This window comes from Pongo pygmaeus, chromosome 12 (genome assembly GCF_028885625.2).
Source record: "Pongo pygmaeus isolate AG05252 chromosome 12, NHGRI_mPonPyg2-v2.0_pri, whole genome shotgun sequence".
NCBI classification, from domain to species: domain Eukaryota; kingdom Metazoa; phylum Chordata; class Mammalia; order Primates; family Hominidae; genus Pongo; species Pongo pygmaeus.
In genome coordinates, this window is record NC_072385.2 from 26,901,839 (window position 1) to 26,924,127 (window position 22,289).

General features: G+C 47.1%; 1 protein-coding gene across 10 annotated transcripts in view; it reads left to right on the forward strand.

Annotated features, from left to right (window-relative positions):
- The window catches only part of FER1L5 (fer-1 like family member 5), a 66,418-nt gene that overhangs the window by 20,931 nt on the left and 23,198 nt on the right, over positions 1-22,289 (forward strand). For 5 of the 10 annotated variants that reach the window (XM_054475897.2, XM_063649080.1, XM_063649081.1 and 2 more), the window contains 10 exons: positions 927-957; positions 1,899-2,014; positions 2,245-2,368; positions 2,789-2,841; positions 4,009-4,077; positions 9,543-9,586; positions 9,678-9,760; positions 9,835-9,929; positions 10,916-11,044; positions 13,879-14,056. In XM_054475897.2, coding sequence (XP_054331872.1) covers positions 927-957; positions 1,899-2,014; positions 2,245-2,368; positions 2,789-2,841; positions 4,009-4,077; positions 9,543-9,586; positions 9,678-9,760; positions 9,835-9,929; positions 10,916-11,044; positions 13,879-14,056 — 922 coding nt within the window. The other 5 variants (XM_063649083.1, XM_063649087.1, XM_063649084.1 and 2 more) reach the window with 5 other exon arrangements.

Here is a 22,289-nt window from a genome sequence, read left to right on the forward strand (position 1 = left end):
CTTTCAAAAGCAGACGTTTTTCATTTTGATGAAGTCCAATTTATCAAGCTTTTATTTGTTTCTTTCTTGCTTTTTTTTGAGACAGAGTCTTGCTCTGTCGCCCAGGCTGGAGTGCAGTGGCGCAATCTCGGCTTGTTGCAAGCTCCGCCTCCCGGGTTCACGCCATTCTCCTGCCTGAGCCCCCCTAGTAGCTGGGACTACAGGCGCCCGCCACCACGCCCAGCTAATTTTTTGTATTTTTAGTAGAGACGGTGTTTCACTGCGAATGTGGTTTCATTTTTAGTAGAGACAGGGTATCTCCTGACCTCGTGATCTGCCCACCTCGGCCTCCCAAAGTGCTGGGATTACAGGCATGAGCCACTGCGCCCGGCCAATCAAGCTTTTCTTTGATGGGTTGTGCTGTGTTGCTGTATCTAAGAACACATTATGGGTGGCCATAATGTTCTGTGGCAGCTTGCCCCACATGTGTCACCTTCCATCCCGAACCACATTCCTCAAACCTCTGTGTCAGAAACTATCTCCAAGGGGAAAGAGAAAACCCGTAGTTACTTTGTCAACTCCTACCTCTTACCTTAACCATCCTCTTCCCCAGGACCGGTGAGCACTTCCCTGACCCAGGAGTAGGGTAGAGTCGGGCTGTGTTGGCCAAGAGGGTGGCACAGTGCAGTGTCGAGGAGCTTTTCCATGCAGGCTTTCTCACTGACGGGTTGTAAGACTTTGGGCACCTCTCTCAAACTCAGTATCTTCCTCTGCAGAGTAGAGGTAATAAGGGGCCTACCTCCCAGGCTGCTGTAAAGATAGATGAAAGGAGTTAGGGCAGAGAACATACTGAAGCCCCAACAGCTAGTAGTTGGGTCAGGTTAGTTGGTATTACAAATCTTGGCTGCAGGCCCTAACTAATCCTCACCCCACTCTTGTCTTTTCAGACAGATATTGGGTTTATCTACCATTCTCCAGGTAGGTAACACTTATGGCAAATATGTATGTCTTCTGAGAAAAATCAGGCCAGGGGTCAGAATCCCCATATGTCCAACACATGGGTGGAGGGGAGTATTGGAGATCGTAAATTATTTTCTGTATTTGATAATATTTCACTGTACATTGTGGTATTTTATTTTACCTTATTTTTAATTTAATTTTATTTTTTGAGATGGAGTCTCACTCTATTGCCCAGGCTGGAGTGCAGTGGCTTGATCTTGGCTCACTGCAACCTCTGCCTACTGGCTTCAAGCAATTCTCCTGCTTCAGCCTCCCAAGTAGCTGGGATTACAGGCATGCGCCACCACACCCAGCTAATTTTTTATTTTTAGTAGAGATGGGGTTTCACCATGTTAGCCAGGCTGGTCTCGAACTCTTGACCTCGGGTGATCCGCCCGCTTCAGCCTCCCAAAGTGCTGGGATTACAGGCATGAGCCACCACACCTGGCCTATTTTAATTTATAATAATAGCATCTTTCTCTGAAAAACTCAGGGCATCCCTTTGGGTCAAGTGCTAGCCTTATATTACAATCTTGGGTTAGATTTCTATTTTTTGAGGCCAGTATTGGGAGATTAAAGTTTGAGGGGAAGTTACCTTACCTGGCTATAACGTACACACTAGGTTGAGGAAAATGCTTGCCTCTACAGTGCCTGGTTCCAGACCAGGCCACAGTGAGAACAGTAGGTTCCCAAGGCATAAACAGGGGTACCTGTTTCCTAGAGGCAACAGCTGGCAGCCTTGTGAGCACACTATCATTGCTTCGTGGTACAAGTGACTCCCCTTTTCCTCTGCCACTGGATGGAAAACAGGATGCCTGAGACATATTTCCACCTTCCCCTCCTGCTAAAACAAAGGCTGGTTTCAGGGGAGAAGGAAGGAGGCTGGAGGCGGATCTCCCATGGCCTTTCTGCCTCTCTAGGTCACACACTCCTAAGGAAATGGCTGGGCCTCTGCCAGCCAAATAACCCTGGCAGTGGTGTGACAGGCTACCTGAAAGTCACCATCTGTGCCCTCGGTGTGGGAGACCAGGCCCTGGTGAGCTGCCCCTAATGCCCCAGGAACCTTTCCTATCCTGGCTGCCTCCTGGGGGCACCCCTGGGCCTCACCCTGGACATTGACAATCACCTCTCTCCTGTGTCCGCTGCGTCACTGCAGGGTTGTCCCATCCCCCCTGCACCAAGTGGGAAGTTGGGGAAGCAAAGTCTGGTGTCCTTGCCTGTGACCTCCCCATTAGCTTGACTATATCAGCTCTCTGGTCTCTCCAGATAGATCAAAAGCTGCTCTATGGCGCCGAAGACACCGATATTCAGATCTTCAAGTCAGTGGTAGTCCCGATCAACATGGCTTACTTACAGTTCTTCATCTACTGTGCAGAGGACCTTCACCTCAGTTAGAGTCTGGGTGCAGGGGAGGCAGCAGCCCTGAGGTTCCCTACATGGTGGTACCCTGGATCCTCATGGAGTTTCCTCATTCCTTTTGGCACTAAACTACGGTTTGGGGTAGGGGGACAGGGTGAGACTGGAATGCCCCAAGACTTGTCCTGTGGAGGTGCCACGGACACCCTTTCAAATGGGCCTCACACTCCCAGCCTGTCTATGATGGCCAGATGCAAACTCAAGGCTCCCTATGTCCCCCCACCCCATGCCATTGTGTGAAAGAAGAAGGGGCATGGTGGGAACTGGAGACAGGTCTGCCCAGGGGGCACCCCTCTAAATTATAGGGGAGGGTTTTCAGTTCTTCTGTCGCCACCCTATTTCCTCCTCCTGAAAAATGCCGCTGGCTCAGATATCTTTTAACTTTTGTTCATAGAGAAACACCAGTCAGTGAATCCTCAGTTGGAGGTGGAACTAATTGGGGAAAAGGTAAGTGTAGAAATGTTCTGAGACCTAGAGAGATTGGCACCTAGAGAAAGTAGTGTGGAGAGGAGGGTGGCCTGATGGGCAAGACCACAGGAATCATCTCCCAGTCACCCACTGAGGGAAGCATGCACCCCTGCACCTGGAACTCTGTGCAGGCGGAGGCCACGTCTTATTCTCTGCATGCCAGATGCCCCCCAAAAACCAAATACACATGAAGAATGAGTGCATGAATGAAACATGCCAATGAGTAAACAACATCAAAACTGTTGCCACCCCTCAGTTTCTTCATGTGTAAACGAAGGTTCTGGGCAAGAGAGTTGCTGACATTCCATGAACCTCTATGAATACGGAATAGCATTTTCCAAAGTGTGCTGATGGGTGTCATGGGTAAAAAAGGGTCCTGTGTTCAAAGTCGGAGAATGCTAGGTTAAAGTTAAATAGATATGTTTCCATATTTGCCAAGCAGAATTTCTACCGTATTCTATTTGTTGCAAGCAAGTAGTTTAAATTCAGCCCACACATAAGCAGAGAGAAAATAATGTCTATCTTTTGAAGGGAGGAGTACCAAAGAATTTGTGGACATATTTAAAACCACCATACTGAGTATTTCCCAGTGAGTGGTTGGGTACCCCCAAAGCTAGGTGAAACATTCTCAGGTGGTAAGTGACACAGTTTTCAAAAATTTTGATACTTCTGTGTTCATCTTAGTGTACCTTAAAAAGTTTAATAAGGCCAAGTAACACTTGATTTCACAGATACCACTGCTTAAACATGAAGTCAACTGACGGTTTTAAAACAGGCATGCTGCTGCCATTAGCTGTGTTTTTGCCCATTTTTCTTTTGGGATCTTAGAATTTATCTAGCAAAATCTATGTCTATACACTCATATAGTAAGGTTAGTAGCCCTATATCTATTTAAAAATGAAGTCTATTGAAAGCTGACTTAAGGAAAAATATGAGGAATCTGAATCTGGCAAACACTTTGGATAAGTACACAAAGGACTGGTGCTGTTGCTGCTGAGAAGTTGTGCAGGTGTCTTGAGAGCAGGGATTAGCCCAAGCACCTCTGTGCTGTGGTGTCCACTGGGGGGCTGGACAGGAAGAGCTGGAAGGTGAGGCCAGTGGAGGGAGGGGGCAGGCTGGCACCAACACTGCTTTGGAACATTCCAGCTCAGGACACACATGCAGACCCAAACCGACAACCCGATATGGAACCAGATCCTGACCTTCCAGATTCAGGTATGGCTCCCCCATCAAGCTCACGCTTCTCCCACATCCCCTAACGTAGAAGGGAAGTTTGGATGGTTGTGTGGGGTGAAGACAGAGGGTGGGGGCCAAAAAGCATGGCAAGGGGGACTCTGCCTGATAGGGAGCATGAGGAAGCCCAGGACATATTATGGAAAACTTTACCTTTTGCAGCTTTACTGAGTTATCATTGACGTACCTATGTCAATGGTATGTATGACTTGTAGATATTTAAAATGTACAATTTGGCCGGGCACGGTGGCTTATACCTGTAATCCCAGCACTTTCGGGGGCTGATGTGGGCAGATCACTTGAGCTCCGGAGTTTGAGACCAGCCTGGACAACAGTGGCAAAACCCGACTCTACTAAAAAGATAAAAATTAGTCGGGCGTGGTGACATGCACCTGTCATTCCAGCTACTCGGGAGGGTGAGGCAGGACAATTGCTTGAACCCCGGAGGTGGAAGTTGCAGTGAGCCGAGCCGAGGTAGTATCACCTACTTATTTGAGCAAACACTTCAGCTAAGTGGGTGATAACAACCTGTTGTCCAAGCCAAACCACTGCACTCCAGCCTGCGCAACAGAGGGAGACTCGGTCTCAGAAAAATATAAAAGAAAAAAGAGAGAGGAAGGAGAGAGGGAGGGAGGGAGGGAAGGAAGCAAGGAAGGAAGGAAGGAAATGTACAATTTGATACATTTTAAAATATGTACACATCCAGGAAACCCATCATACAATCAACATAATGAATATATCTATCACCTCCAAAAGTTGCCTAATGCCTCTTGGGAATCCCTCCCTGTGATTCCTATTCCACCCCCTCCCATCCCCAGGCAACCACCAATCTGCTTTCTGTTACTACGTATTAGCTTGCATTTCTTAGTGTTTCATAGAAATGGAATCGTTCAGTAAGTACCCTTATTTGTCTGACTTCTTTCACTCAGCATAATTATTCTGAAATTCATTCTTGCTGTTGCTGTGTATCAGTGGTTCATTCCTTTTTGTTGCTAGGTAGTATTCCATTGTACGGATGTACCACAGTTTGCTGATCCCTTTCCTTGTTTATGAACATTTCCGGTTTGGGGCTGTTACAATGAAGCTGTAAACACTTGTGTAAAACCCTTAGCATAGACATATACTTTCATTTCTCTTAGGTAAATATGTAGATGCAGAATGACTAGATTCTATGGTAGATGTATTAAGCAATGAGTGGGTCATACAACTGAACTTTCCAGAGAACTTAAATGTGCCCTTTCACCCACATATAAAAACAAAACAAATCCCTTTAAAGACACATTTTAAATGATAAAATACATTTTCTTATCTTCTCAGCAACTTGCCTTGAATGTAATTAGAGCTTAACAAAACAAATCCCTTTAAAGACACATTTTAAATGATAAAATACATTTTCTTATCTTCTCAGCAACTTGCCTTGAATGTAATTAGAGCTTAACAAAACAAATCCCTTTAAAGACACATTTTAAATGATAAAATACATTTTCTTATCTTCTCAGCAACTTGCCTCGAATGTAATTAGAGCTTTTCGTTGATGGCCTGGAGCCATTACAGGAACATAGTTATTATCCTGGACTATCTGCAGTACGGGGCTACTTGTTCCTACACTAAATGGCTCCGAGATACTTTCTTTTTGGGGTTCTGTAGTCTGATTTTGATCACCTTTCAATCTGTCTCCATCACCTATCAGCTGTTGTGGATGACAGTTCTCTTGAAGGTGGAACCTTACTGGCCTTTTGACTCTAAGTCAGGCTTCTAAGAGCTGTGTGTAAAATAAGAACACAGTTCTGAGAGATAACTTGAGCTGAGAGATAACTTGAGCTGAGAGATAACTTGAGCTCTCTCATAAGTGCAGGCACATAGGAATTTGTGTGACATGGATTTGGCAACCCAGAGAATGTTTTGCTTCCTCATACCTTACATTGTGAAATACAAAATTAGCTAATGCGCTCCCCTTCTCCCTCCTGTGAACTGCCCTCCTTGCTGCTTCTAGTAGCTACCCAGTCTGCCTTCCTGTGAGTCATCACTTTCAACCATTCCTCATAATCCCTGCCTCCTTGGATGATTTTATAGACTCTGAAAGTAGGAAGACATTTCAGAGGAGGCCTAGTCCATCCCCCATCCTTGCCAAGCTCCCTCCCACCTTTTCCGGCCTGTGGTGAGGGCACAGGGCTGGGATCCTCAGATGCTCTGTGGCTGTTCAGAGCCTTGGGAAATCTTTTTTCATTTTCTTTTCATCTTCTTTGTTCATCTTTTTTTTTTTTTTTTCTGAGACAGAGTTTCATTCTTGTCACCCAGGCTGGAGTGCAATGGTGTGATCTCGGCTCACTGCAACTTCCGCCTCCTGGGTTCAAGCTATGAGTAGCTGGGGCTACAGGTGCCTACCACCAAGCCTGGCTCATTTTCATATTTTTAATAGAGACGAGGTTTCACCATGTTGGCCAGGCTGGTCTCGAACACTTGACCTCAGGTGATCCGCCCGCCTTGGCCTCCCACAGTGCTGGGATTACAGGTGTGAGCCACCGTGCCCAGCCCTGTTCATCTTCTTACAGGCTCAGAACCAATGGCACAGGCCAGGCCCTCCCTCATCCCTGAGAGAGGCCTTCCAAAATTTGAAGATGTTCAAACACCCCTGGAACCTCATCCATTTTCCCCAGAACACAGTCTCCAGGGTGGGGCCCTTTGGATACTGGCCTGATTGTCTTTAGCCCTTTGGAAATGCAGCAGGCAGGTGTGAATCTCACTCTGAAGAGGCAGAACAGCCAACCACACGGATGGTAGCATCTGAGGCCAGGTGGTCAGAAGGGGAGCAGAGCCCAGGGCACTGCAGAAAACTGGCCTGTACCAATGGTCAGTCCGAGGGCCCCAGGGCAGAAGGGGAGGCAGCACACTAGATGAGGAACCGAGAAGCAGGAGGAGAATTATTATCAGGATGGATGGAAAGGTGGTTCCGCCATAAATCTGAACTTGGAGGACTCTTAACTTTGGAAGACCTGGATGCCTTCTGGTGCCCATCTCTCCCCTTCCAATGTCCTTCCTTAACCTGGGCAATTTCCTCCTTTCTTACTGACTAGCTGCTCACCTGGAAAGCCCTTTCCTCTTCTCCTTGGCCCCTTAGCTGTCAGGACCCGGGGAGAATGGGATGAAGAAAATGGAAAGCTGGGAGGTTCCCAGCCACATCCCAAGAACTGCTGTAAGGAGAAGAGGCCCCAGCTGAGAGGACTGAGGATTTGGGGTCCCACTGTGGCCTCAACCCAGCAGCTCTATTTTACACATGGACACACGGATTTTTTCTTTTATTTCTTTATTCTTTTATTTGTTTTTTTAGACAGTCTTGCTCTGTTGCCCAGGCTAGACTGCAGTGATGCAATCTCAGCTCACTGCAACCTCCGCCTCCTGGGTTCAAGCAATTCTTGTGCCTCAGCCTCCCAAGTAGCTGGGACTACATGCACAAGCCACCATGCCCAGCTGATTTTTTGTATTTTTGGTAGAGATGGGGGGGTCTCAATATGTTGTCCAGGCTGGTCTTGAACTCCTGGCCTCAAGCGATCCTCCCACTTCAGCCTCCCAAGTACTGGGATTACAGGCATTAGCCACCGCATCTGGCCTCTTTTCTTTCCTTCTTTTTAAAAATAATTGAGGAAACCATAATGCAGAGTGGAGATGGGACACAGAAGCTTGGGTAGGAATCCTGACTCCACCCCTTACTATGTGACCTTGAGCAAGTCCCTCTGCCTCTCTAGACCTCATTCCCCATCTCTTTATAGGGACAATCACAGCCCTCACGGGGTTACAGCAGAGTGGTTAGGAGCTCTGAGGCTTTGGCAACTGCATGTAGCATGAGAACTTCAGGAACTCAACCTCTCTGATCTCAGCTTTCCCATATGAAAATGGAAATAATAATAGCACCTGGTTCATGAGGTTTTTAGGAGAGCCCACTCAGCTGGTCTATGGAATTTGTTTAGCACAAGCCAGGGGCAACAGAAACCTCCTAAATAGGCAGCTATTATTATTTATTCTTTTTTTTTTTTTTTTTGAGACGGAGTTTCGCTCTTGTTGCCTAGGCTGGAGTGCAATGGCACGATCTCAACTCACTGCAACCTCCTCTTCCCGGGTTCAAGCGATTCTCCTGCCTCAGCCTCCTGAGTAGCTGGGATTACAGGCATGCACCACCACACCCAGCTAATTTTGTATTTTTAGTAGAGACAGGGTTTCTCCATGTTGACCAGGCTGGTCTTGAACTCCTGACCTCAGGTGATCTGCCCACCTCGGCCTCCCAAAGTGCTGGGATTACAGGCATGCGCCACCATGCCTGGTTTATTATTTATTCTTTGAGGAGAATAAATAATACAGACATACTGCTGTTTAAACAGTTGATGGCTAGACATGATGAAGACATTCCAGGCCCACGGCCTTTCCATGAGATGGGTTGATGAATGTGCATTCAGACTGCGAGGGGCTGTGCGAGGACAGTGATATCTACCAGCCCACAGTCAGGGCAGACTCAGGTGTCAGAGGGGCCTGAAGCTTATGCAATTAGGGGACTTTTTTTTCTTTTTTGAAACAAGGTCTCACTCTGTCGCCCAGGTTGGAGTGCAGTGGCACGATCATGGTTCACTGTAGCCTCAACCTCACGGGCTCAAGCAATCCTCCCACCTCAGCCTCCTGAGTAGCTGGGACTATAGGTGAGTGCCACCACATCCAGCTAATTTTTATATTTTTTGTAGAGAGAGGATTTCATCATGTTGCCCAGGCTGCTCAAGTGATCTGCCCGCTTCAGCCCCCAAAGTGCTGGGATTACAGGTGTGAGCCACCATGCTTGGCCAGAGGGCCATTTTAAAAACAAAAATACAAAACGATCATGTGACAAGTTCCAGGCCCCTCTCAGGACCTTGCAAGGGGCCCATTCAAATGGGAGGCCCAGCTGGGCGAGGTGGCTCACACCTATAATCCCAACATTTTGAGAGCCTGACGCAAGAGGATTGCTGTTGCCCAGGAGTTCGAGACCAGCTTGGGCAACATAGTAAGGCACCTGTCTCTACAAAAAAAAAAAAAAAAAAAAAAAAATTGTTTTTAATTATCTGGGCTTGGCGGCATGTGCCTGTAGTCCCAGCTACTCAGGAGGCTGAGGCGGGAGGATCATTTGAGCCTGAGAGGTGTAGGCTGCAATGAGCTATGGTCATGCCACTGCACTCCAGTCTGGGTGACAGAGCAGCGTCCTGTCTGAAACAAAACAAAGCAAACCCCCAGAAAACAAATAAGAGGCCCTACAGCCAAAGCTCGATTAGCTTGGTTCGAAATCCAGCTTTTCTATGATGAAGTGGCTCACTGGTAACTGAGCCAGGACTTGCTCCCAGACCCGCGACTCCCTACCTGTTCTTAAAACCTCCACGAGGGCCAGACCATCCCAATGTGTACCCACCGCTCCTCTCTCCTTCCCTCCACAGCTACCCTGCCTCTCCAGCTACATCAAGTTTAGAGTCTTGGACTGGTGAGCAACCTGGTGGAGGCTGAAGCACACAGGGAAGGAAGAAATGAGAGCTGGGCCGGGGGCTCAGCCTGAGGAGTGTGTTTCTCTCCAGCCGCAGGAAGGACTGCCCGGATGAGATTGGGACTGCCAGCCTGTCCCTCAACCAGATCTCGTCCACCGGAGAAGAGATAGAAGGCAAGCAAAGCCTCGAGCCCACTTCCCACGCCCCTCGTCCTGCGTCCGACCCTTCTCACTCTCTCTCCTTCCAGGAGTGTACTCTGGCTTCCTGCCCTGCTTTGGCCCCAGCTTCCTGACTCTGCACGGGGGTAAAAAGGCCCCTTTCAGGATCCAGGAAGAAGGCGCTGTAAGCTTCTCACATCAGCTCTAGGGGACAGTGGAGGTAGAGCTTCCCCATGTAAAGCACTGGTGCCTGGGACGTGCCCCGAGGCCCCGGCCCTGGTTTCTGTCCCTCGGGGTCTTGTGGAGGACGTGAAGCCTGTCCATGAGCAGCCACGTGCATGTGGGACAGGCGTGGGGGCACGAGAAAGGAGCAGGCGGAAGCTCTGGGCTTTCCCTGAGGAAGGGGCTTTGAGAGGAGACCATGGTAAGATTTTCAGCAGGTGGGAACGGCGCGAAGGACGGAGGACACAGCACAGGCAAGTGTGAGGAAGCATGAGGTTATTCAGGAATGGCGGTAAATGCCAGAAACCCAACTCGAACTGGCTTAAACCCAGGGAAAAACAAGAGCCCTGTTGCCGGGATCTACTGTGGATCCCAGTTTCTGACTGTGCAAAGAGGCCCTGGGAAGGAACGAGGCAGGGAAGGATGCTGAGGAAGAACCACAGGCATTGGTCCTCAAGGCCAGTGGGAGGCCCTCACTCTCCTTCCGCCCCCTCCCCGCCTCATTCCCTCCTGCCTCAGTCAGGCTTCCGGGCTGGGAACCTCACCACACAGCCTCCAGCACGGAAGGCCAGAGAAGCATTCTAATTGGCCTCCTTAGGTCATGTGTGCTCCCCTTGGATCACAGTTGCCAAGGAGGCGGGGCAAGCTCTGATTGGCCAGGCGGGTAGCACCAACTCAGTGGTCATCACAGTTACCACCCAGCCGGCAGCACGGTGGGAGCACGGTCCTCCATGGGGCAGGCAGGATCCCAGGGCGCAGGAGAGGGCTCAATACCCAGAGGTTTCCCGGCGTGGAGGTTTCTGGAATTCTTCTCCGAGATTGTGGTTGGAGTAAGCCCCGGGCAGGCAGTGATTGGACAACCTTGTCTTTGCCTCAGGGGTTTCAAAGGAGATTGGCCGGTTCTTTTTCTCTCACCCCTTTTCTCCGTTTTCCTCTCGCTTGCCCTAGTGTATTCCCGACTCTGTTAAGGATGGTTTAGCCTATCGAGGCCGAGTCTTCCTGGAGTTGATCACCCAAATCAAGTCCTATCAAGACTCCACGATAAAGGATCTCTCCCATGAAGTGACCAGGATAGAGGTAACTGCGGGAAACAGGTAACCCAGGGAAAAACAAGAGCCCTGTCTGCCCCGGATCTACCGTGGATCCCAGTTTCTGACCGTGTAAAGAGGCCCTGGCCACTGGCTGTTGAGTGTGTAAGGATGCTTGATCAATCGGCCTGATTGTTTACTAAGCCCCTGCTAGTGGCTTCATGCTGCACCAAATCCCGGTGGTTGGGGGACCCTGATTGAAAAGATAAGGTTTCAGTTTAAGAAATGCCTAATCTGGCCCAGGCGCTGTGGCTCACGCCTGTAATCCCAGCACTTTGGGAGACCAAGGAGGGAGGATCACTTGAGTCCAGGAGTTTGAGACCAGCCTGGGCAACATGGTGAAACCCTGTCTCTACTAAAAAAAAAAAAAAAAAAAAAATTTAGCTGGGCATGGTGGCACATGCCTGTAGTCCCAGCTACTAGGGAGGCTGAGGCAGGAGAATCACTTGAGCCCGGGAGGTGGAGGTTGCAGTGGGCAGAGATTGTGCCACTGCCCTCCAGGCTGGGCAACAAAGCAAGACTCCGTCTGAAAAAAAAAAAAAAGAAATGCCTAATCTTGGCCGGGCGCGATGGCTCACACCTGTAATCCCAGCACTTTGGGAGGCTCAGGCGGGTGGATCACTTGGGGTCAGGAGTTCAAGACCAGCCTGGCCAATATGGCAAAACCTCATCTCTACCAAAAAAATACAAAAATTACCCAGGCATGGTGGTTTGCGCCTGTAGTCCCAGCTACTTGGGAGGCTGAGGTAGGAGGATTTCTTGAACCCAGGAGGTGGAGGCTGCAGTGAGCCAGTATCATGCCACTGCACTCCAGCCTGGGTGACAGAGCAAGACTCCATCTCAAAAAAAAAAGAAGGAATCCCTGATATGGTTAAGGAGAAATTGTGTTAATTCATGACCTAGTTTCTCAGGGCTTTGTAAAACAATCTAAGGGGTTTGGGTTTCTTCCTGAAGCCAGTGGAGGACTACTTACTGAGGCAGGAAGGGGCAGGAGGAGCAGTAACAATAGACTGGAGGAGAGTAAGTTGGTGTCACCCAGTCAAGAGAAACAGGAATACAGCCTTGTTGCCAGAGAGCTAGAGAGGAGGTGGGTAGGTTTCAGAGACCCTTTGGAAACAGAATGGCCAGAGCCAGTGACCAACAGAACGTAAGACGTGAGGCTGACTCCCCTTACTGAGGCCCATTTTCTGCTATGGGTGATGAGGTGGTCAGGGGTACGATGCACCAAGGTGGGCTCTCTAAAGAAGGAGCAGGTATGAGGGAAATGAAACCCATCTCTGACATGTGGTGTGAGACATCCACATAGACCAGCTCTGGAGCCTGCTAGATACAGGGGTGTGACATCAACACACCAAGGTTTGAACCTGTGGTAGTGGAAGAAATTGCCCGAGGAGAGTAGGTGGAATGAAAGGAGAGGGAAGCTATGAGGATGCCACAGTCTAAGAGGCGGGTGAAAGAGGAGAAGGGATTTGCAGAAGAGTTTGGACAGGAGCCTGCAGAGGCGGACTCAGGAGTGGAGATTTGCAGAAAGGAGTGACCAGCAATCTCTAATGTGGCAGAGAGAAAGCGTGAGGACTGAGAGATATCTGCTGGTTATTAGAAAGATGTCAGTAGCCTTGGGTCAGGAGAGAAGCTGGGCTACCATATATGGGAGGGAGAGGTAGGAGCTGGTGCACAGAGACAAACCTTCTAAGAAACCTGATTGAAAAGCTGGGCATGGGAGGCTGAGATAGGAGGATTGCTTGAGCCCCAGGAGTATGAGACCAGCCTGGGTAACATAGTGAAACCACATCTCTAAAAAAAAAAAAAAGTAAATTTTTTTTTTTTTTGAGATGGAGTTTCGCTCTTGTTGCCCAGGCTGGAGTGCAATGAGGCGATCTCAGCTCACCACAACCTCCATCTCCTGGATTCAAGCAATTCTCCTGCCTCAGCCTCCTGAGTATCTGGGATTATAGGCATCCACCACCACGCCCGGCTAATTTTGTATTTTTAGTAGAGACGGGGTTTCACTACATTGGCCAGGATGGTCTCGATCTCTTGACCTCATGATCCACCCGCCTCAGCCTCCCAAAGTGCTGGGATTACAGGCATGAGCCACCGCGCCCGGCCTCAAAAGTAAATTTTTTTAACGTGAAAGGAAATGAGAACAGGTGGTAGCTAAATAGGGGTTCAGATGGGAGAAGGAAAGTTATTTTTTTTCAATAGGGAAAACCTGAGCTAGTGAACAGACTGGGGGAATGCAAGAATGGGACAGAGGTTGGCAACAGAAACAAGAGGGGCTGATACGATGGACAGGAGGCCCAAGCAAGCACTTGGTGAGAACAGCCGAAGTTGGGATAGTGGGCAGCCGGAGCAGGAAGTGGGAAGGTTCAACCTTTCTGGGAGTATGAATGTGTGTGTGTGTGTGTGTGTGTGTGTGTGTGTGTGTGTGTGTAAAACCTCAGCCCTACACCCCTATCCACGTTGTGTCTTCTGAGGGAAAGGGTTTAGGCAAAAAGGAAGAAGAATCTCTACTTGGAATGGGGATGGGGTGGCCCAATTCAGAGCCTACCGTGACAAGGGAGGAGACCACCCCCATCCCCAGCCACCTGATTTCAGGAAGGGGGGGAGCCAAGGCTGGCTGGGTGGAGGGGCCAGGTGATGGAAGTCCTGGAGGAACTGCCCTGGATCAGCAGGGTGCGAGGGAGCCTCTGAAGGCCTTTGAGAGGGAGAGAAGGGAAGATGGCTTTGAAAGAAAGATACCTCATCCTTGCCTCCCTGCCTGTCAATATAACCCTTGGCTTATGTACTGGGGATGGGGGGTGGGGGCGGTTACTGTTTCAGAAGCACCAGAACCGCCAAAAGTATGGGCTGTGCGTCATCTTCCTCTCCTGTACCATGATGCCCAACTTTAAAGACCTGATCCATTTCGAGGTCAGCATCGGTCACTATGGGAACAAGATGGACCTGAATTACAAGCCTCTAGTCTCAAGCACACAGTACAGCCCAGTGATATATGATGGTAATTGTCAGATTCAGGCAATGAGTAGAGAGCAGCCACTGCATGCCAGGCCCTGTGCTAGGCTCTTTCAGGGGTGTTAGCTCATGGAAGATTCATAGGCATTATTTACCTATATTTCACACATGAAAAAATGAGGTTCAGGGAGGTGAAGCCATTTGCCAAACTGTATAGCAAGCAGGTGGTGAACCCATGAGTTGAAACTAGGTCTTGGTTGGGCGTCGTGGCTCACGCTTGTAATCCCAGCACTTTGGGAGGCCGAGGTGGGCGGATCACCTGAGATCAGGAGTTCGAGACCAGCCTGACCAACATGGAGAAACCCCGTCTCTACTAAAAATACAAAAAAAATTAACCAGGCATGATGGCGCATGCCTGTAATCCCAGCTACTCAGGAGGCTGAGGCGGGAGAATTGCTTGAACCTGGGAGGCGGAGGTTGCGGTGAGCCGAGATTGCGCCATTGCACTCCAGCCTGTGCAACAAGAGCAAAAGTCTATCTCGAAAAAAAAAAAAAAAAAAGAAACTAGGTCTTGACATGAAGTCCTTCTCTACACTGCTTTCCACACTGCAACTTCACCAACCCCAACTCCATCTTTTCCCCTACTCTGAACCACCTCTCATCCATCCATCCTCCACCCATCAATTCACTCATCCATCTATTTTTTATCTATCCATTCAGCCATTCAACTCTCACCCACCCACTTACCCCAACATCCAACCAACTACCCCTCCAGCCGTTCATTCACTCATCCAATATATACTTATTGCACATCTATATTGGGCACTATAGAGCAGCGGCTCTCAGAGAGCAAGCCCTGGGCCAGCAGCATCCGCATCACCTGGAAACTTGTTAGAAATGCAGATTCTTGACCCCACGCTAGCCCTAGAGAATCCAATAACCTGGGGAAGAGGCCCCACAGTCTGTGTTTTATCAGGCCCTCAGGTGACTGGGGTGCATACTCCAGTTCGAGAACCACTGCTGCAGAGCGCTGCTGTCTCACTTTCACCTTTTTCATCTTTACCGTGTCATCACCCATTCTGAGCCTTTCTGGGCATCCCACTTCCCTACCTGTCTTTTAAAAAAGCTTTATTGAGATATAATTCACAAGCCATACAATTCGCCCATTTCAGTTTGTACAATAGTTTTTTCATATATTCACAGAGTCGTACGACCATCACCACAATCAATTTTAGAACATTTCCTCATCTGGAAAAGGAACCCTATGCCCATTGGCAGTCACCCCCCATTTATCTCCCACCTCCCCAGCCCTGGGCAACCACTAATCTTTCTTTTTGTTTTTTTGTTTTGTTTTGTTTTGTTTTGAGACAGAGTGTCTCTCTGTTGCCCAGGCTGGAGTGCAGTGGTGCAATCTCGGCTCACTGCAACCTCCGCCTCCTGGGTTCAAGCGATTCTCCTGCCCCAGCCTCCCTAGTAGCTGGGACTACAGGCGCCCACCACTACACCTGGCTAATCTTTTGTATTTTTAGTAGAGATGGGATTTCACCATGTTAGCCAGGATGGTCTCGATCTCCCAGCCTCAGGTGATCCACCCACCTCGGTCTCCCAAAGTGCTGGGATTACAGGCATGAGCCACCGCACCCGGCCATCTACTTTCTGTGATTGTAGATGTTCCTATTCCAGACATATCATATATGGAACATGTAATATGTGGTTCTTTGTGAATGGCTTTCACTTAGCATGTCTACTTGATTTTTGTATTATGAAATATAAAAAAAAGCATATGAAATGTGTATGTACAGTTTAAAGAAGAATAATAAAATGAGGGAGGCTGAGGTGGGAGGATCACCTGAGCCTGGGAGGCAGAGGTTGCAGTGAGCCAAGATCACACCACTGCACTCCAGCCTGGGTGACAGAGTGAGACCCTGTTTAACCAAAAACCAAAAAAAAAAATAATAAAGTGAGTACCCATGAACTCACCACCCAGCTTAAAATATAGAAAACTAACATCTTAGAAAGGGTCCCTGTTTGCTCTTCCCAGATTCCTTCACCCAACAAGTAACCATGACCCTGACTCCTGTATTAATCACCTTCTTGCTTTTCTTTTTAATTCTTCACCTATGAATGAAATCCTAAACATGATACTGTTTTTATATTTTACATAAATGGACTGTTTCGGTCTGTATTCATCTGTCTTAAATCTTCTGCTCAACATTGAACTTCGTATGTGGGTATGTGTACTACAGTTCATTTTCACTTCTGCATAAATTCCACTGTGTGATTATACCACAAAGTGTGTGGTATATGTAGGCATTTAGGTTGTATCTTTTTTTGCTATTATAGTAATTTTGTTATAAACATTCTTGTGCAAGTCTCCTGGTTACAAGTGCAAGACTTCCTCTAAATTATATACCTAGGAGTGGAAAAGAAACTCAAAGCAAAAGTGATTATACCAAATCACACTCTCCTCAGCATGGTATGAGAATTCCTGTTACTCTACGTTCTCACCAGTACTTGATATTGCCCAGCCTTTTTTTAAAAAAAATAATTAATTAATTTTTTTTGAGATGGAATCTTGTTCTGTTGTCCAGGAGGGAGTGCAATGGTGCAATCTCAGCTCACTGCAACCTCCACCTCCCAGGTTCAAGCGATTCTCCTGCTTCAGCCTCCCAAGTAGCTGGGATTACAGGCGCCTGCCACCATGCCCGGCTAATTTTTGTATTTTTAGTAGAGATGGGGTTTTGCCATGTTGGCCAGGCTGGCCTTGAACTCCTGACCTCAAGTGATCTGTCCGCCTTGGCCTCCCAAAGTGCTAGGATTACAGGCATGAGACACTGTGCCCAGCCTATTTTTAAAATTGTTTATGGAGACAGGGTCTCACCATGTGGCCCAGGCTAGCACCACCACGCCCAGCTAATTTTTCATAGAGATGGGATTTCACCATGTTGCGCATGTTGCTCTCAAACTCCCGAGCTCAAGCAGTCCACCCCGCTTGGCCTCCCAAAGTGCTGGTATTACAGGTGTGAGCCACTGCGCCCAGCCCTGTTGATTATCTTTAATTTTATAGTTAGTAGATTATGTGGTCTAAGAAATACGTCTATCTCAAGATCATGAAAATTGTCTCCTCTGTTTCATTCTACAAGCTTTATCATTTTATCTTTTTTGTTTGGGTTTATGATCCAATTTGACTTAATTTTTGCATATGGTATGAGGGAGGAATTGAGATTATTTTTCTCTATACAGATAACCAGTCGAGCACCATTTGCCTGAAAGACTATTCAGTCCCACATTGAATTACTTTGCCACCTTTGTTGAAAGTCAGTTAACTATATTGATCTATTTGCCTGTCCTTATCCACCACAACCTCTGCCTCCTGGGTTCAAGCGATTCTCCTGCCTCAGCCTCCCAAGTAGCTGGGATTACAGGCATGTGCCACCATGCCTAATTTTGTATTTTTAGTAGAGATGGAGTTTATCCATGTTGATCAGGCTGGTCTCGAACTCCCGACCTCAGGTGATCTGCCCGCCTCAGCCTCCCAAAGTGCTGGAATTACAGGCGTGAGCCACCGGGCCCGGCCTAGTTCTTTTACAAAATAATTTTGGCTATTGTACAAGTCTTTGGGTTGGACTTTGGTTGAAAATGCGTTACTTCCCATTTTCCTATTTTAGCATAAGCTCAACAATTTCTACAAAAAAGGCCACTGGAATTTCCTGTGTTCTTTTGTTTTCATCAGGTATTTTTTGTTTTGCTTTTAGTATTACATTCTATCTATTGACAATATGTATCTTTGGATTATTTTTAGTGGTTGCTCAAGGAATTACAATATTGACCTTTAATTCATGATAGTCTACTTTGAGTTAATAATATGCTACCTCACAGAAATAATTGTTTTATTATATGTAATATACCATGCAATTAACTACAGTATAATTGCATTGATACCTTACATTATCTTTGTTATACCTTTTTAAAAATATTTTTGGGTCGGAGTCTCACTCTGTCGCCCAAGCTAGAGTGCAGTGGTCTGCCTCTTGGGTTCCCGGGTTCAAGTGATACTCCTGCCTCAGCCTCCCCAGTAACTGGGATTACAGGAGTGTGCCACCACGCCCAGCTAATTTTTGTATTTTTAGTAAAGATGGGGTTTTGCCATCTTGGCCAGGCTGGTCTCGAACTCCTGACCTCAGGTCATCCGCTTGCCTCAGCTTCCTAAAGTGCTGGGATTACAGGCATGAGTCACCATGCCCGTCCTATCTTTATTATACATTCTGGAATTGGCTTGCTAATATTTTGTTGAGGCTTTTGCATCTATGTTGATGAGTAAAATCTTATTTTGTTAGTAATTTATTTAATGATGTAATTTACATACCACAGAATTCTCTTGTTTTGTAGTCACTCCCCTGTTCCCACCCCCAGGTCCACACAACTACTAATCTACTTTTGTCTCTGCATATTTACTTTTCCTGGATATTTCATATAAATGAAATTATACAATATGTCATCTTTTGCATCTGGCTTCCTTCACTTGGCATAATGTTTTCCAGGTTTATCCATGATGCAGCGTGTATCAGTACTCCATTCCTTTTCATTGCCAAATAGTATTCCATCCTATGGGTGTACCATCCATCATTTGTTAATCCATTCATCAGTTGATGGGCATTGTTCCCACTTCTTAGCTATTAAGAATAAAGCTGGCCGGGCATGGTGGCTCACTCCTGTAATCCCAGCACTTTGGGAGGCCGAGGTGGGTGGATCACCTGAGGTCGGGAGTTCGAGACCAGCCTGACCAACATGGTGAAACCCCGTCTCTACTAAAAATACAAAATTACCCGGGCATGGTGGCACATGCCTGTAATCCCAGCTACTCAGGAGGCTGAGACAGGGGTATGACTTGAACCCAGGAGGCGGAGGTTGCAGTGAGCTGAGATCGCACCATTGCACTCCAGCCTGGGCAACAAGAGCGAAACTCTGTCTCAAAAAAAAAAAAAAAAAGAATAAAGCTGCTGTGAACATTCGTATACAAGTCTTTAAGTGGAATGGCTTTTTAAGAAACTGCCAAGCTTTTCTAAAGTGGCCACACTATTTTATATTCTCCTAGCAATGTAAGATGATTTCAGTTTCTCATTTATTATCTGTCTTTATTTATTATAGTAGGCACACAGTGGTACCTCATCGTTGTTTTAATCTGCATTTCATGTAATGACAATGAGCATCTTTTCTTTTTTTTTTTTTATATTATTTATTGATTTATTTTTTGAGACGGAATCTCGCTCTGACGCCCAGGCTGGAGTGCAGTGGGGCAATCCCGGCTCACTGCAACCTCCACCCGCCTCCTGGGTTCAAGCAATTCTCTTTCCTCAGCCCCACCAAGTAGCTGGGACCACAGGCATGTGCCACCACGCCCAGCTAGTTTTTGTATTTTTCGTAGAGACAGGGTTTCACCATGTTGCCCAGGCTGGTCTCAAAACTCCTGGGCTCAAGCGATCCACCCACCTCGGCCTCCCAAAGTGCTGGGATTACAGGTGTGAGCCACTGCACTCGGCCTATTTTTATTTTCTATTCTTTGAGACAGGGTCTCACTCTGACACTCAAGCTGGAGTGCAGTGGTGCAATCACGGCTCACTGCAATCTCTGCTTCCAGGGCTCAGGTGATCCTCCCACCTGACTCCCGAGTAGCTGGGACTACAGGCGCGCACCACCACACCTGGCTAATTTTTGTATTTTTAGTAGAGACGGAGTTTCTCCATTTTGTCCAGGCTGTTCTTGAACTCCTGGGCTCAAGCAATCCACCCACCTTGGCCTCCCAAAGTGCTGGGATTACAGGCATGAGTCACTGTGCCTGGCCACATCTTTTCATGTGCTCATTAATCATTCATTTATCTTCTTTAGTGATATGTCTATTCAAATGTGTTGCCTGTTTTTAAATTGGGTTGTTTCTCTTATTATTGAGTTGCAAGAATTCATTATATATTCTGAATACAAGTCCTGTACCAGATATGTGATTTGCAAATAGTCTGTGGCTTGTCTTTTCGTTTTCTTAGTAGTGTCTTTTGGAGTGCCAACATTTTTAATTTGATAAAATCCAATTTATTTTTTGTTTTATGGCGTTATATCTAAGAACTCTTTGGTTAACTCATGATTGTGAAGATTTTTCTCCTATTTTTTCTTCTAAGTTTTCTAGTTTTGGCTGGGTGTGGTGGCTCACACCTGTAATCCCAGCACTTTGGGAGGCTGAGGCAGATCACTTGAGCCCAGGAGTTCAAGACCAGCCTGGGCAACATGGCGAGATCCTACAGAAATTTTTTTAAAAATTAGCTGGGCAGGGTGACACATACCTATAGTTTTTTTGTTTTGTTTTGTTTTGTTTTTTGAGATGGAGTCTCGCTCCGTCACCAGGCTGGAGTGCAGAGGCACGATCTTGGCTCACTGCAACATCCACTTCCCAGGTTCAAGCAATTCTCCTGCCTCAGCCTCCCGAGTAGCTGTGATTACAGGCGCGTGCCACCACGCCCAGCTAATTTTTCTATTTTTAGTGGAGACGGGGTTTCACCATGTTGGTCAGGCTGGTCTCGATCTCGTGACCTCGTGATCCACCCGCCTCGGCCTCCCAAAGTGCTGGGATTACAGGCATGAGCCGTCGTGCCCGGCCACACCTGTAGTTTTTACAGTTTTACTTCTTACACTTATCCGTATGATTCATTTTGAATTAATTTGCATGTGAATATCCAGTTGTTCAAGCACCATTTGTTAAAAAGACCATCCTTTCCTCATGTGTTTTCCTAGGTTACATGTTAAAATACTTACTCTGTTCCATTGTTTAATTTTCTACATCAGAGGCTCCGTTTATGGGTTTAGTGATTTTCCTTGGTTTTATCTGTATCTGTCATTTTCTCCCTGATCCTTTTTTGACCTATTCTTTCCATTTCATTTCGGTTACTTTTCTTATTTCTATCCTTATTTCCATGCCCCTCACTGAATTGTCTGTAGCGTCTAATCTCCCGTGGACTACTTATGTTACCTTCCCATCTCTGTTATTGTTTTTTCTTCTTCTTGTTTTCTGAAGTTTGCGGGCTCACATTGCCTCATGAGCTCCTGAGCTCCTTCAGGGAGTGTGTTTTTGCTGGCACTTTCTGCAATCTGCCCCTACTCGGCATGCTTCCCGCTGTCTGTCTTGCTAGTCGCGTCCCGCAGGTGGCTGCTGCTGCTGCGCTTCACCCCTTGGCGTCGGTGGCGGTCACAGTTGCTTTTGGCAGTCCTTACGTGTATTTTGAGTCTGCAGATTATATCTGTCTCCTTGGTTTGCTGAAAATTGAGTTATTTTCCTTCTCCTTGTTGCTTTTGTAAGTTCTCCAAGAGTAGGAGAGGAAAGTTGCTGTTGTGTATCCTCACACTGAGAGCCCCAGGCATGCATCTCTGCTTATTTATCATTCCAGTCTTTCACTCAAAGGCCAGGGTCTGAAACTAGTGTCTTCCAAAAATCCCGGAAAATTATATTTTCCCTTTGAAAATCACCTCTTCCCCACTGTATCTCCTTCCGGAACTCACTCTGTCCTCTGTGGACCTTCTCATTCTGTCCTTCATATTTTTAAATCTCTTCCATATTTTTCATCTTGTCCTCTCTCTGGGCTGCATTCTAGATGATTTCTTCTAGATCTTCGTAGAAAGTCCTTAGGTGACCATTCTATTTAAATTACTCGGCATCTCCCTTTTTCCCTTCCCCACTTTTCTCCTTAGCATTTTCCATCTTTGACACACTATATTTTACATACTGATTTTGGGTGTTTTGCCCCACTATTTTTTAATTTCTTAAGTAAACTTTCAATTCAAGTAGAACATACCTATGGAAAAGTACATAAACCAAAGTGTCAAGTTCACTGAATTATCACAAAGCAAACGTGCCCTTGTAATAGCACTCGGATCATGGAGCTGGAGCACTCCAGAGGCCCCTGTGCCCACCCCACCCCACCAAGGCCCTCTAGATCATTTGGATGAAAGGAGCAAGTATCAAGCATGCATAAATGCAGCTCAAAACACTTTCCTCAACTACAGCCACTCCTCACCTCCATGGCATGACCATAGTTCACTGCAGCCTTGAACTCCTGGCCTCAGCCTCCCAAAGTACTGGGATTGCAGGCGTGAGCCGCCGTGCCCTGCCTCTTTAAAAAATAATAATTATTATTATATAAAAAATCATATCGTGTATTCTTTTGTATCTGGTTTCTTTTGTTCACTGTTCTATTTGTGCAGTGTGTTCACAGATCCAGATGACATAGGATATAGTC